Raw genomic sequence first — 14,212 nt, 5'->3', positions numbered from 1 at the left:
ATTTTTGCTATCCCATTCTTCAGTAACTACACTAACAGCCTTTTCAGTCCACTTCAAACCCTGAATAAAAGACAGGAAATGATACAGAGAAGACTGGTGCATCGTTTGCTAATTAAGCTGACAGTCATGAAAGGTTGTCAAAGAAGGACACTGAACCGAGAAGCCTGTGCTAAAATACCCAGTGCTCTACATTTATTAGGGATCATTTATTAGGAATGAAGATGGTCTGCTTCTTAGCAACTATTCCTTGTTCAGGAGTTGAAAACCACGGTTAGAAAATTAGCACCTAATAAAGAACAATGTGTCAGGAAAAGCAGGGCCCTTGAAGATCACAAACCATTAGTGCCTGGAATGCAAAATCCCTCTGACAGACTTATAACGTGGCTACTGATGAATTTGTGTCTGCACTGCTTTTATTAGTAGTGACTAGCTACAAATGCTAGCGATTAGACCTGGCTGTGCTCACTCTGAACGGGCAAGATTTGAGTCACAGTCAATCCAACTCACACTTTAATTTGTCTGTCTGGAGAAAAAGATTGATTTGCATCAGGTTCAAGCCAGAGAGCAAGATACTTTTACTAATGGAAATGTGTAAAGTAAGGATTTTGAACTCAAGTACAGCCAGGTGTCTGTGGATAACTGAAAAGTATAAGGAGGCAAAATTTATAAAGCTAAAACACTATTATAAGCTTGGCAAAAATCAAATGAACAAGCAAGAGATGCTGGTGGACAAAAACACAGTATGGCACAAAGCAATACTAAAAAGAGAAAACCATAAACTGGCATGAATCTATGTGATCTGATTGTTTGTACTTAAAAAGATCAGAACCAAATCATCACAAGACAATGGACCTCATGGTTACAGAAGCTCATGTTCCTTTAATGAGATGACAAGTGACTCCAGTACAAAGAAAACCATTTCTATGATGACCAATGATCAGAAGACCATGACTAATAAGACTGGTCTGGTCCTGATTAAAAGGGAAAAAACTGAAAAGTACCCTTGATGGAATTCATGGTTTCTGTCTGTTTACTATACACCATATATGCACAAAATCCAAGTTAATAATGACTCTGTGACTTTCCAAATGTCATTAATTAGGGGATAATAGCATTTGTCTTAAGAAATATACAGTAGGCAACATAACTCTAAAGAATACCTTTTTTACCCTGAGATAGATTTTTTTGCTGCACTCCAACTCTGCCTTCTGCAACATTTTTACTTCAAAAGCCTGGCAAACAAGTTAGTTTGTGTTGAAACAAGCAACTACTGGTCTACTAAACCCAAAAGAAGGACCCAGTACTGATAACGTGCTCAGATTTGCAGGACTCACCATGCTACAGTTACTGTTTGCTGAAATGCACTTCTTGTCGTCGCACCACTGGCAGCCGTTGGTGTTGGCGGTGCAGCTCGCGCAGTCCGCGTACCGGTAACATCTGTCGTCTGCAGCAGCTGCCACACAAATCAAACAGAAACGTCCCACAGAAGGAGAATAACACCACATTTTAAACACTTCCTTAGAGCTTTTTCTGTTACATCCTTCATTTGAACTCTAGACATTCATAAGGGTTTAAGTTACTGTAGGAAATTAATTCTATTCAGTTAATAGGATTTACTCCTTTAAAAATTCCTTTAGTAACAACTATATTTGAAGGTTCATAAGTCTCGTATCAACTGAGGGAATATTCACAGATTTACAGCACACAAGCTGTCTTAGCACAAAGCAGAAAGTAAGAGTATGAAAAGGTTTTGTCAACTATTTTTTCTTCACTCCTTTAACACAGAAGAAAGATTCTCTTCAGATGTAGGATTCTGATAAAAATATTAGATGGCTACACAAGAAGACAAGATAAAAGTTGCAAATAAAAAAAATCTAAGATATGAGCAACACATGGACATTTTAAATCTTTCTAAATGAATTTATAAACCTATTAGTGATTGGTAAGCTACAGTTCTGTCCTTTATCTACAAATGTATTTGAGAAAGAGTTAATGTTATATTCTTAACAATGGGACTTGGACTAAAATTTAGGTTATGTAAAATCATTTAGGACACAAATTATTACTTCTATTTAAAGTAGGCAAAAGTTCTAAAAATTGCCATGATGCAAAATAGGAGAATTTGTACCATCTCCTACACTGATTACTGTGTTTAATTCCTGTTTGATTTAGCTTGTTTAGTTTCAGGTTCATGCAAGCTTAAAAGACTGTCTTGCCAGGGAAGTCTTGTCATCCAAGAATCGATCTTTTGAAAACCACTAAAATTTCTGCTTATCCTTTAATATAGACCATCAGAAGTTTCTCAGATGATACTCTCAACCAGGTAACAACTGAGCCAAGTAATGTGAAAGAATATATGAAAAATTGGCTTTTGGCAAAAAATTACCACCTGAAACTGGAAGAATTTTACAGCAGTGAAACAGTGCTGTTCACACAACTTCTTCAGAACTGGAATTCTACAGACCTCATCTCTTGCAAGTTGAGTTGTACCTTATTTCCACTGCAGCACCCGTACTTTAGAAACTACTCTAACTTTTATTTTCCTTCAGCCTATCTGTACTTTGTTTTGTTTGGCTTTTATAAACACCTATTGCTATGATCAGCTTTTTATAAGATCCACTTTCATCTGTATTACTTTTGAATTTAATGCCACAGGATTTTTTCTTTTTATATATAGATAAAACTTTCTAGACTGTGTATCTCTAAAAGTTCTGAAACTGTACAAAAGCCATTTTCCAGAAAACTGTACCTGGATAGTGTTTTTGTTATATCATGTACCTTTTTTTTCTGAGTTTGCAATTTTATAGCCAGTCCAAAAACAAGTAAAAGCTATCAGGAAAAGAAAGTATCTTGAAGTGTTGATTAATAGCAGTGCTAGTAACTTTTCAATGAACATTAAACATAGACTGGCAGTTTAATTGTATGGCAGTTTGTACACACAGCACACAGCTAAAACTTGGAAAGTAATTTTACACTGTGCTGAAAGGAAAGATGCACAGAAAAAAACAGTAGGTGCGTGCAGCAGGGATAAATATTCTGTTCATGTGACATATAAGAACAACACTTTCACAAGCAATTTATTTGTGACAAGCCAAAATGTTTAGGAATAGGTTGGAACAGTTATTCATAACAGTAAATTGCTGTTTCAAACAATACAGCCATCACAATGCCACAGAGAAATTCATATGACAAACTTGAATCCATCTGACACACTGCAAAGGGCTTGTTTGCCTGAGGTTTTTTCCCAGCTGTGCCTGTACTATATTCTTCTGTACAAATGTTCCTGTTTCATAGGTAATCTACTTGAAGCAGTGATGCTTTCCTCTCTTATTGGTACATACAGGTATGAGAGTGCCATATGCCCATAACACCAGGGTATCACTTGCAGTGCCCATTTGTGCTCTGACTGCTGTTCTGCTCTTCCCTTAGCACCTAAACTTGCGCTCTTTTGCATCTACTTCCCTGCATGTAAAATACAAAAGGATTCCACAACTGAACGATTTTATAAAAAATAGTCTATAAATCTCTGGCACTGGGTATACTCAGAGAGGAACAGTCTTAACATTACAGTCACTATGTCCTGGTTACTTCCTTGGGGATCATTTGGGGGCTTGCCTACCCTCATCTCCTACATTGCACTGCAAACATGACATGAACAGACTAGAATTCACTTACCTGTTTTCTTGGGACATTTTGCTCTAAGGATGTTATTAGCATGTCCAGATTCCCAAGATTCACAATGTTTCTTGTTCCACAGACACCTTATTCCTGGACGGGCATTTTTGCACAGCTCCTCATCTCTGAATGCTTCACAGTTGGGAGGCTTGTACACGAGGATGTCATTCAATAGAACACTCGAAAAACCCCCAAATATATACATGGACCTATTAGGAAAAAGCAAGGAAATTTAACTGTTATTGTAGACACATTTTGTTGATTTCTTATCATTAATTACAATTGATTAATTATACAATTAAAAACTCACATAGTATTATTAAAAAAAAAAAACAACTTATTCTTTCTCTACTAAAGACTCTATCAGTGATTCCTTTATTGATTACTTTTCCAATTTACTTCTCCATGGAAGTTTAGAGTAACAAAAAATTGCGGGAAGCTCCCTATGCAGTATGTATTATGGAGTGGCATATCCCAAATGTTTGGAAAGAAGAATTAAGAGCTTTGGAAGACTGCTCATTTTTGCAGTTAGATATTGAGAACAGAGCATGAAATACTGGCCTGTAGAAAACAAGAACATTCTTTTCAAGACAGGCAGCAACAATTGGTAAGATGGATATTTCTTTTTGGTAACATTTACGATGCAGTAGCTGCTGACACAGGAACCAAAAGACTAGACCTGAGTCCTCACCCTTCTCATTTAAAACTAAAAACAGCCTCGGGTAAAAGACAGTAATAGAAAACCTCTATATCTGTTGTATGATGTACTCTTAAAACAGAATTAATCACAGAGTTACCAACAGCAAAAATCTGGCAGGTATCTTGTATTGCACTTTTTTGGTACCAAAAACCCCACCAAAAATGCCACTAAGTTCTTAAAAAAAAAAAAAAAAAAAAAAGAGGTATTTTGAATGTAATTCATAGAAAGTGACAGTTCTCAAAGTATCAGACATGGCTTAGATGTCATAAAACACATGAATCATAATGAAAAATATCAGTTGCTGAATTCACTAATTGCAAGCAATTTTGCCTTAATAAATAAATCTGTTCATTGATTAATGTCAAGTGCTCTGTGTACATACTTACAATTTAGTGCTATTTTTGTTAAAAGCAGTCACACTCCTATTTGTAGCATTACCCATTAACTCATTTCCGACCTATACAAGATCCTTATATAGAGGATCCATAAGTTGCCTACAAATACTTAAGTACTGAGTATATTAGTGCGATGAATAATGCAGAAGAGGTACAGTGATCTATAGTACTGCAGCTTCAGATACTAAGCCAGCTGGCAACCAGCAAAAGGAAAGCTGAGACAAGCAAATAATACACATTTCTTTAAACCTATTGTTTTCTACAACTTTTCCAACTTAATATGATCTAGTTGCTGGCAGGCTTTTCGTCCTGCCAGTGGTTAAAGATGATAACCATATCAGTATCATCAAAATCTTCCCTTTTCATAGCAAATTGTAGTTACATGGTTATTTTATGATTGTAGAAGAACAAAGAATTATAGCATGCTGCAAAGAGAAGAAGATTTCTCCCATCATACCTAAGTGAGGGTTATATTTGGTACCAAATATCAAATTCAGTGTAGCTCTCAAAACTGAGAAAACACCTCAGTACACTGGAACCTAAAATGTCACTGAATAGATCCCACAGCCTGGCAGATTGGGAATTAGCTGCACTGATTACCTGATGAGCACTACTTTTCCTTTCAATAAATGACATCAGTTCTATGGTATTGAACCATACTTCACTCAAGTGTGATTTCTGTTACAGTTTTTTCCTTCAGAAAAAGGGCAAGGAAAATTTAAGAGACAGTTCATTTACCCATTACTGACAACAGCAGTGTGACCAAATCTGTTGACATCTCGATGCAGATTAGGTTTTGGTAAAATCTTCCATTCGTCACAAGCTGAAAGACAAAAAACCAAGCATATATCAAATAATTTGAAAAGTTTTCAGCAAAATCCATGTGAACTATATTTTAACTGCTCAAGGATAAATCAACAGGTTACTCCTTTTAGATGCATTTGTGAGTACACGCTCCAATAACCTGTCAGCAACACTGATCTATCCTGACATTTATCAAGACTACAGGACATTCATAGAAGAGTCACCTCATTACACATACAGTTGTCTGCCCTCACAGCCAATTTCAACACCCACAGCAACAAGCACTGCCATCTCTGTTATCAAGGGATCAGTAATATTGCCCTAATGTTTACATGCTCTCAAATTAGCTGAAGGGTTTCAATTTGTAAGTATTTCATGGAATATCTATGGCAGCAAACTTAGTTCTTAAGTGTTTTAAGAGAAACTATCACTCCTCCAGCTGTGCAACCCATCTCATTATTGTCTTACTTTTGGTATCTTGATTTAAGTATGCTACTTATTACTTTCCACATATTTGAGAGGAATGTTGTATCAGTATCTCCATGTCAAATTAATTACTAGAGCATGTTTCTTTTAGAACTGCTGTACACAAATGTGGTTTTGGTGTGGTTTCATTTTTCTTTCCTGACTAGGGTTTTAGTTCTTTAGAACAATTAGTCCTTTCTTCATTATTTCCTACTTACACTTTACTGGCTTCAAATATTCAAATCCCACAGTAACAGAAACAGGGAGCACCTACAGATTGAGACTTCAAGGAAACCCCTACAAAGTGGAGTAGGGAAAGTACTTTTCTACAGAGCAAGCAAAACATTCCCAGAATTTGTCATCATAACAGGTTTTGGAGAGAGGTAGGGCAAACTTTCAGGAAAATTGTAACCCTAACATGAAATGAAAAAAATGAAAGCTTTCTCATTTAAAAAATAAAATCTCCCATACACACAAAGATAAGGATTACATGCAAAGCTGAAAAGGAGTTGAAGGGAAAGAGGCCTCTTCAACTTATTCCAAATAAAAGCATGGCTTTTTTTATATATAGAGACAATTGATTTTAAGCCAGAGGCAAAGCTATCAGTTTGGACACTAAGACAGAAAAGAAAAAGACCTATTTGCTCAGCACATTCTCCATAATACTGAGAAGTGGACAGAGTACTGCCTGTAGAAGCTGCAGAGTCAGAGTTAGTAACACAAGGAAGCAGAAGTGTCCTAAAGAGATCAACAATTAGAAAAGATTGCTGGCAGACAGCAAGACTGCTGGGAACACATCTGAAACCTGTTTCCAGAGCCTTAATGCAAGAGAGACTTTACATAAAAGTGCTGAATTCATTTACCTGTAAGATTCCAATGACAGTCACATCTAAAGAAGGTAAACCTACTTAATATTAAAATTTGAGATAATTTATGCAAGTTATGGATATGTTAAAAAATAAAGAAATATCACCATCAGACCACATATTTCAAAAAATAAATAAAAAATAAAACATTATTTTAAAAAACCCCAAATCCCAAAAAATCATCTTCCCTCTTGTAAGAGACTTAAAGATCACAATTGCCTCAAACACCGTTAAGATGACAGAAGGACTTTGCCCTGAAGATAAGCACAGAATGGTGCTGGCTCTGGGCCTGGCAAAGTCTGGCCAGCATGTCCTGGGAGATGCATCCAGACAAAAATTCCCACTGTGGCAAACTGGGGGAAACAAAGATCTGTCTCTCTCTTTCACTCTTGTTTCTCTCCCTGTCCTTCCCCTGCTTCTTTCAATCTCTCCTTCCCTCACATTTACTGTTAAATAAAATCCGTGCTATTGGTTGGGCATATGGTCTTGTTTGAACCTTAACTTGGGTAGAGGCATCTCTCCATATTCATATTATAACACCTCGCTCCTCAGCTCAAAAAAACGGAAACAAATACCAGGAAATCCTGGAGGAACAAACTCTCTCCCAGGCTGATGTCACTCCCACTGTCAGAACAGTTCAACTTCACTAGTGCTGCCGTTCTGGCACTTCCAGTGCAGAAAATTATTCCCAGCAGAAAACTATTGACAGAAGCACCTGGTGCAGTCAGCATCCTGTTATCAAACCACGCGGGAACACCTCAGTGCAAGGTCACATGAGGATGGACTCGGCACACAGGAGGGGACAGGGCAGCACAGCTACGGCAGCAGTGCCGCTAAATCAACTCGGGCTTCCACTGAACCACAGCCTGAGCCCATAAAGAGACCCAGTGAGAGACTCCGGCCGTGCTAAATAAACCAATTACACCTCTTTATAAACTGGAAACAGAAACTAAAAGCACATTATTACTGGAGTAATGCAGATGGTTCCAACAGCAATAATTTTGACATCAGGTGGTGGGCTCGGAATGGATTTAGCAGCTTGAAGAAAATACAGCAAGTTTAATTCACTGTCTTATGGGAGCAACACATCCCAAAATTCTTACTTCTTTCTCAACTGCTACTTTCTTTCACCATCATTGTTAACATTATATTATCATAACACTATGGAATTATTAATACACTTCATCTTTCACAATTGTTCTTTTCTTTTTTTCTCTACTTAAATAGAGTGGTGAAAGTATGAAAATGCCAGAGAGATGTTCCTGAAACAGTTTTAACAAAAGAGATCACAGCACTAGGACATGAACTACCTACTTATGATCATAAGTTTCTGATGAAGTTGGGAGTAGTGTTAAATATAGAAGTTGTGCATTACCCATATCCATCCATAACACTGGCATTTGACACCTCCAGGGTGTTTGACTTATGAAAGAAACTCAGACCAAGCGCAATACTATTTATTGGAAATAAGGGATCAACGGTCCAATCATTAATTTTAATTCAAGAAAATGCTTCCATTTTAAAAGCTGTAAGAAGCAAGCATTTTAACACTACAATTGACCAGCAAAATCTTACTGTTATACTTTAAAATCAAGTTCTTGCTGCTAAGTCACTGCACATTAACAGACACGGCACATGTGAGCTCGTGTGCCTTCGACAGTAAAAGGAAACAATTTAAGAAACTCACACTAAATTTTCATCTGATCTTGGGAAGTGTTGACATTAATTTTATTTTTACAAACATATACATTATGAACATAAATATATAGTCTTTCCTGTACTCAGAAATTTATTTAAGAAATAGTGGGATTTAACACCAAAGAAAAACCATAAAACCATAATAAAGGCTCGTTTTCAGATGAGGAACCCCTGAGGGCTGAAGATATAATAATTCCTTTCTTACTGATGGTATTTTTCAAACTGGCAGGTCTTTTCAATAGAGTACAATAAAAAAGAGGGAGGGTAGCTTATTAAAATTGCCTCCCCTCTTATCTCCTCCTAGTCTTCTCAATGACTACTGAACACAGAACTGTGCAAGAATAATACTTTTGCTCAGCTTCTAATTCCTGATGTGAGGTTCTCTGTACAGTTGATTAATACAAAATACAGATGGTTAGGCAAATGATTCCTGGTATTTTTCAGTAAAGAATCAAATAGAATTCATCCCTGCCCACCATCTTCAAACTTCTTCTGAACACCTCTAAGTATCCGAATTTCCAGACTTCACTGTACTGTTCCAAGAAAAAAATGACAAAAGGCAAATGCAATATGATTTACAACATGATTTATCATTACAGCATTCTGTGTGTTGTGTTTATTACATTAAGTCTAATAATGATGGTAAGCTCTGTGCAGTAAATAAAATACTTTCCTCCATAAAATGTTATCCCCTCAAGGCATTATACAGATAGCAAGTGGAAGATATAGTATTAATTGTATTTGTTGTATCTGTAACCAGGTACAGCACGTAGCACATGGAAGCAAATTCTGCTTTTAATAGAACCAATTACTAAGCAGATGAAAAAATAATACTATTCATTCCAAACTGATTAGCAGGATTTTTAGTCACTGAAAAGTACAAGAAATAAAGGGTTTTTTCTTTCTATTACTAAGGCTTCAGCTTTAAGAACAAGCTGTACCACATTATAACATTAAAAGAAAAAGGTTCATCCTCCTCCCTGGTATAGCTTAAACGGTTACCAGATGATAGACAAGAGGCTCTTACAGTGAATTGACAGTGACACACATTTCTGTGGTGAAACACCACAGAAATGCACTGGATTTGAACCAGTCCAGCTGATGCTGGCAGAGAAAATCCCCACTTGAACTTTGCACAGAGTATTGCTCTCCAGAGCCCACACTCCAGCAGGTCAGGCCTCAACACATCTCATCTACAACCTACTGGCAACACTGCATTACTGATATCAGAGATGACCAGGACATGTCATGGGAAAGTTCTCAATGCTGCAACAGTATTCATACACTATGGAAAGGTTTCCTGGTATGATTTTACAGAAAAAAACAAACCAAAACAAACCAACCAAATATTTTCTAATCAACATTGTCGTATCAGTAAAATACTTGAACACAGATTTGATTTAAAAAATTAACTAAGATTAGGTTTACCAAAATGTGACTGAACAGAGGAAAAAAAAATAATAGAAAAAAATAGTATTGTTAAAAATAGGAAGCAAAAGTTATTAGGACAGCCTCCAAAAAAGGGGCAACCAATGTTCCATACTTCAGCTGCAGGATCACATTTGTATTTTGGCACTGGCAGCCTGATTTGGTGACAACCTCTTACTGCATTCGGAGCTTTGTTTCAAGAGAAGGTATATGAAACCATCTACTTTATGCTTACATTTAACAAATAATTTCTAAATTTTAAACTATTTAAATAGATTTGACATGCCATTGTATTTATTCTGCTCAACCACACTGCAACGCTGCAGTGCAGCCTTATGTACTACACAGAATCCAAAGCCAGCTTATGCTTCTATTTTCTCTTTACACATTTCTAGTAATTACTGAGTTCATTTTTCTTTGGTTCACAGCATATGGACATCATTATACTTCTGTCTGGTTCTCATTTATGACTCTGGACTACTAAACACTGAACATAAACAACTAAAACAACATGAAAGTTATGTACTAGCAGAAAACTTATTTTCTGAGTCTTTCCACACTGCATAAATATTTTTCTTTAATCAGATAATAAAAATCTCCTTACTCTCAGGAAAACACAATGGCAAGTATGTTCAAAACAGCATGAATCAAATTTAAACTATAGAACCAACATCTACAACACAGTCTATACACATAACAGTGACTCCCCAAGTAATATAAAGAAATCAACAACCTTAAGCTTTGCTATTAAATGAAGCAATTAGTGCATTATATTATTATGGCTTTGCTCTTCTAATAGCACAGCAATATGGAGATAATTGCTGTTGCAGACTACACCAAAACTACATTTATAACTTAAGTGCTCAGAAACGCATAAAACTTAAATCTTTCACAGGCACTGCTTTATGTTTTCTTTGTGATGGCACATCAATAATCCATTTTTAACTCCAGAAAGAGGGAGAACTGCAAAAAAAGATGTGTTCATATTGGAAAAAAATTTACAGATATTTAAACTTGTTCATTTTGTTGACAGCAAAGACTAGAGGTGAAACAACTTATTTTACAAGCACACAACTCATGAATGAACAATTCATTTTATTACAAAATACAAGAAATACGTTTGATTGCAAGTGGAACTAAAGTCAATCTCATGAGATAATTTTGAAATTTTTTTCCAAAAAGGAGAATGTTTTTAAGCTTTGTAGGAATACCCTAGAAGAAACATAATATTTCACTAGCAATATTGTCTTTCATAAGGAATTGAATTTGCATACTACTTAGTCCATAATAATAAACTGAAATCCAGACAGTAACAGAAGAAATATTGTGGAGTATATTATTAGTGTAAACATATGGGTTATTGCACATCCCCCACAGATCCAAACAGTGCAGAACTCCAACCACCACTAGGAGAGAGCACAGAAACAGCTGCCACATTCCCAGGATTTCAGGTTTTGGCTTTTATAGACATGCCCTGTCAGTAATTCTCCTACATATCTAGGGTATCCAGACACCTTGGTAACTGGCAAAGGGGGAACAAAAGGACAGCGACTGAATACTTCCTAAACTGAAATTTAAGGAACTTAGGTATGCAGAGGTATATTTACTAAGTGCACCATTTGGCCAGAAACTAAAATAAGTATCCTTACTCTTTAAAAAAGCTTTTATTTAGTTATATTTTAATACTGGTCTCAGTAGTTAGAACCTGTTTTAAACTCTGATTCTGTGTGTCTAATTAATCTATTTTTATCTGCAAATTTTGCACGTGAATACTCATAATCTAAATTACTTTTCGAAGATCTGATTGGAATATTAATGTAAGTTTTAAGCACATGGGGGCCCTCATAAAGAAAAGCTATAACCAACATCAGTTAGAAAATTGCAGGTCAACCACAGCATTCAAGACTGTCCCCATTGCCAAGGTTCCTCTTTCAGATTAATGAAGCAGTAACAGCACAGGTTAGAAAATACCCGACCTCTACAAGAATGACCCTTTGTGGATCTTTAAGGAGCTGCCAGAGCAACCCAGGGGCAACCTGGTGGTAAAATATCAGAGGACAAAAGTATACCAAGGCCAGATTTCTAAAGCTCTTTCTTTTAATGCAGCAGTCTTCTCATCATGTATTTACTGCTACATAAGTAAATACATCAAGTAATATTAAATTACGAAAATTGTGGCACCATAGCAATTTTTATAACATCTCCCCATCTCTGTGTCTTCAGCTTTAACAAATATGCAGTAAGTATTTAAAATTACTGAATTGAGCTCTTGGCTCATGACACATTTAAATATCTAAAACTTGTTATAGACTAAGCTCAGGACTTAGAGAGCAATGACTGATCAGAAAAGCCGGGGGGGAAAAAGGTAACTCTGTCCTAAGCTTGGTAAAATTAATTCCTCTCTGGAGATATGTATCTCTATCCCTGGACTAGAGGAGGAGTGTGGATTACCAAACTGCATTAGAAACCAACCTTGTAGAAAGCTAAGCTTAACCAAGATGAAGCCACATGAACAGTTATTCTACATTAATATGAGAAACAGCATTTTCATGGCTAATAAAAAGCTGAAGCAATCTATCCAGAGGACTGTGTCACATATAATAAGAGAGATAATCAAAAGTACTCTCTAGCCGAACTTGAACATAAATAGCATAGGCTCTATCTCCAGGATTCAGCTGGTTTCCAGACAGCACCCATTTTTTACAAGACAAGGCATAACACTCCATCACTTGCAAGGTATCTAGGAAATGTGATGCTGATAGCATCATATATTTTTTTCTTCCAAGCATTATTCAAAAACTCCTGATACAAAGTAAATAAGATTCTGAAATATACCCATTGCATAATTATTTAATTCTTTGTAAAATATTTCAAGTTTTCTGAAAAATATGCCTTTATCTAATGTTTACTGTGATATTTGTTTCTAAGTTGGTGAAATGAATATTACGGAAGACTAAACTGGAATCAAATCAATTTTCATATGTTTCATTTTTTAAGATTAATTGCTACGTCCAAAGAGTAACTACTACATCCACTTCTTTTTTACTTCATCAGTTTGATAACACATGGAGAATGTGACTTGCAAGAGAATACTAATACTATATTAAACATTATAACCAAGTAGACAAACAAAAGTATTGTTCTGCTTAAGAAAAAAAACCAGCATAAAATATTTTCATGACAGAAGATAAAAAACTACCGGTGTGCGAAAGGCAGAAAGTTACACTTACTCAGATCTTAGGACTCACACTATTGATCTCTAAATGCACATTCTACAAATAAATGTAGACCAATAAATAAATAATATTATGCTCCAAAATGAGAAAGGAGCTCTGTTTCATTAAAAATTAAATCCACATGCAAACTGAAGTGAGAACAAAATCAATAGTTCACACCATCCGATGCTTATAAGAAGCTGTGGAATGTGCAATACAGGGATACAGTAGAAAAATTCAACTGTTTTGCCAAGGTTACCTACACACCTATTAAAACTGGCAGGAAATAACCCATATACGTTCCATGTACTGAATTTAGCCATTATTTCTGTATTAAAGCAAAAACATTGATATCTACAATGAATGCCATAAACAGCCATTAACTAGTCCTCAAAGAAGGATCATGTCTCAGCCTCCTCTACCACTGCAGGCAGCTGATAAACACTTGCCAAAAATAGATCCCGGCAATATCCACAGGCTATTCTCACCAGCATCATGCATGAGTCCATTTCCCAGGCTGCTCTGACACATTTCCCATTTTTTGGCTCCCAGGACAAGTGTCTGTGCTTTTTGGCCCCAATGTGAGCTGTATGATTATATTTAAAGCCCAAATATGAGCTGTATGCTTATATTTAAAGCCTATGCATAAAATATGGACATGAACATCAGGGATAGGAAAAACTATTTATGGTAAGAACAGCAGTGGCACAAGATAGGAAACAGATTATGGACTCACTAAATTCTCTCATATTTATAGCCTCCACAATCCTATAGGGAGGCTTTTCCATAAGTGTACAGCTCAAAGGGTTGGAACCACTCCACAGAATGAAAGCTGACACCCATCTAGTCTTGTCTTATCAAACAGTTTTCCTCCAAACTGTATTCTTATCATATATTTACAAACAACAATCTTTTCTGCTCTGAGCCACACTCTTGAGAAATTAAATACACCATATCCTTTTATCA

The 14,212-nt window shown here is 36.1% G+C and overlaps 1 protein-coding gene across 5 annotated transcripts in view; it reads right to left on the bottom strand.

Annotated features, from left to right (window-relative positions):
• ATRNL1 (attractin like 1) overlaps positions 1-14,212 on the bottom strand; it is a 441,394-nt gene that overhangs the window by 347,467 nt on the left and 79,715 nt on the right. For all 5 annotated transcript variants that reach the window (XR_006014565.1, XM_042019406.1, XM_042019407.1 and 2 more), the window contains exons 11-13: positions 5,509-5,593; positions 3,676-3,884; positions 1,335-1,453 (exon numbers count right to left, since the gene is read on the bottom strand). Coding sequence is in view for 4 of the 5 variants with exons in the window: in XM_042019406.1 (XP_041875340.1) it covers positions 1,335-1,453; positions 3,676-3,884; positions 5,509-5,593 (413 nt within the window). In the remaining variant the exon portion in view is untranslated. The remainder of the gene's footprint in view (positions 1-1,334; positions 1,454-3,675; positions 3,885-5,508; positions 5,594-14,212) is intronic.

This window comes from Corvus kubaryi, unplaced genomic scaffold, assembly GCF_017639235.1.
Source record: "Corvus kubaryi isolate FWS band 111438036 unplaced genomic scaffold, C.kubaryi_AGA036_p1.0 138, whole genome shotgun sequence".
Lineage (NCBI taxonomy): Eukaryota > Metazoa > Chordata > Aves > Passeriformes > Corvidae > Corvus > Corvus kubaryi.
Note: the sequence above shows the minus strand (reverse complement) of the source record. Positions and strands in the feature narration are given on the sequence as shown.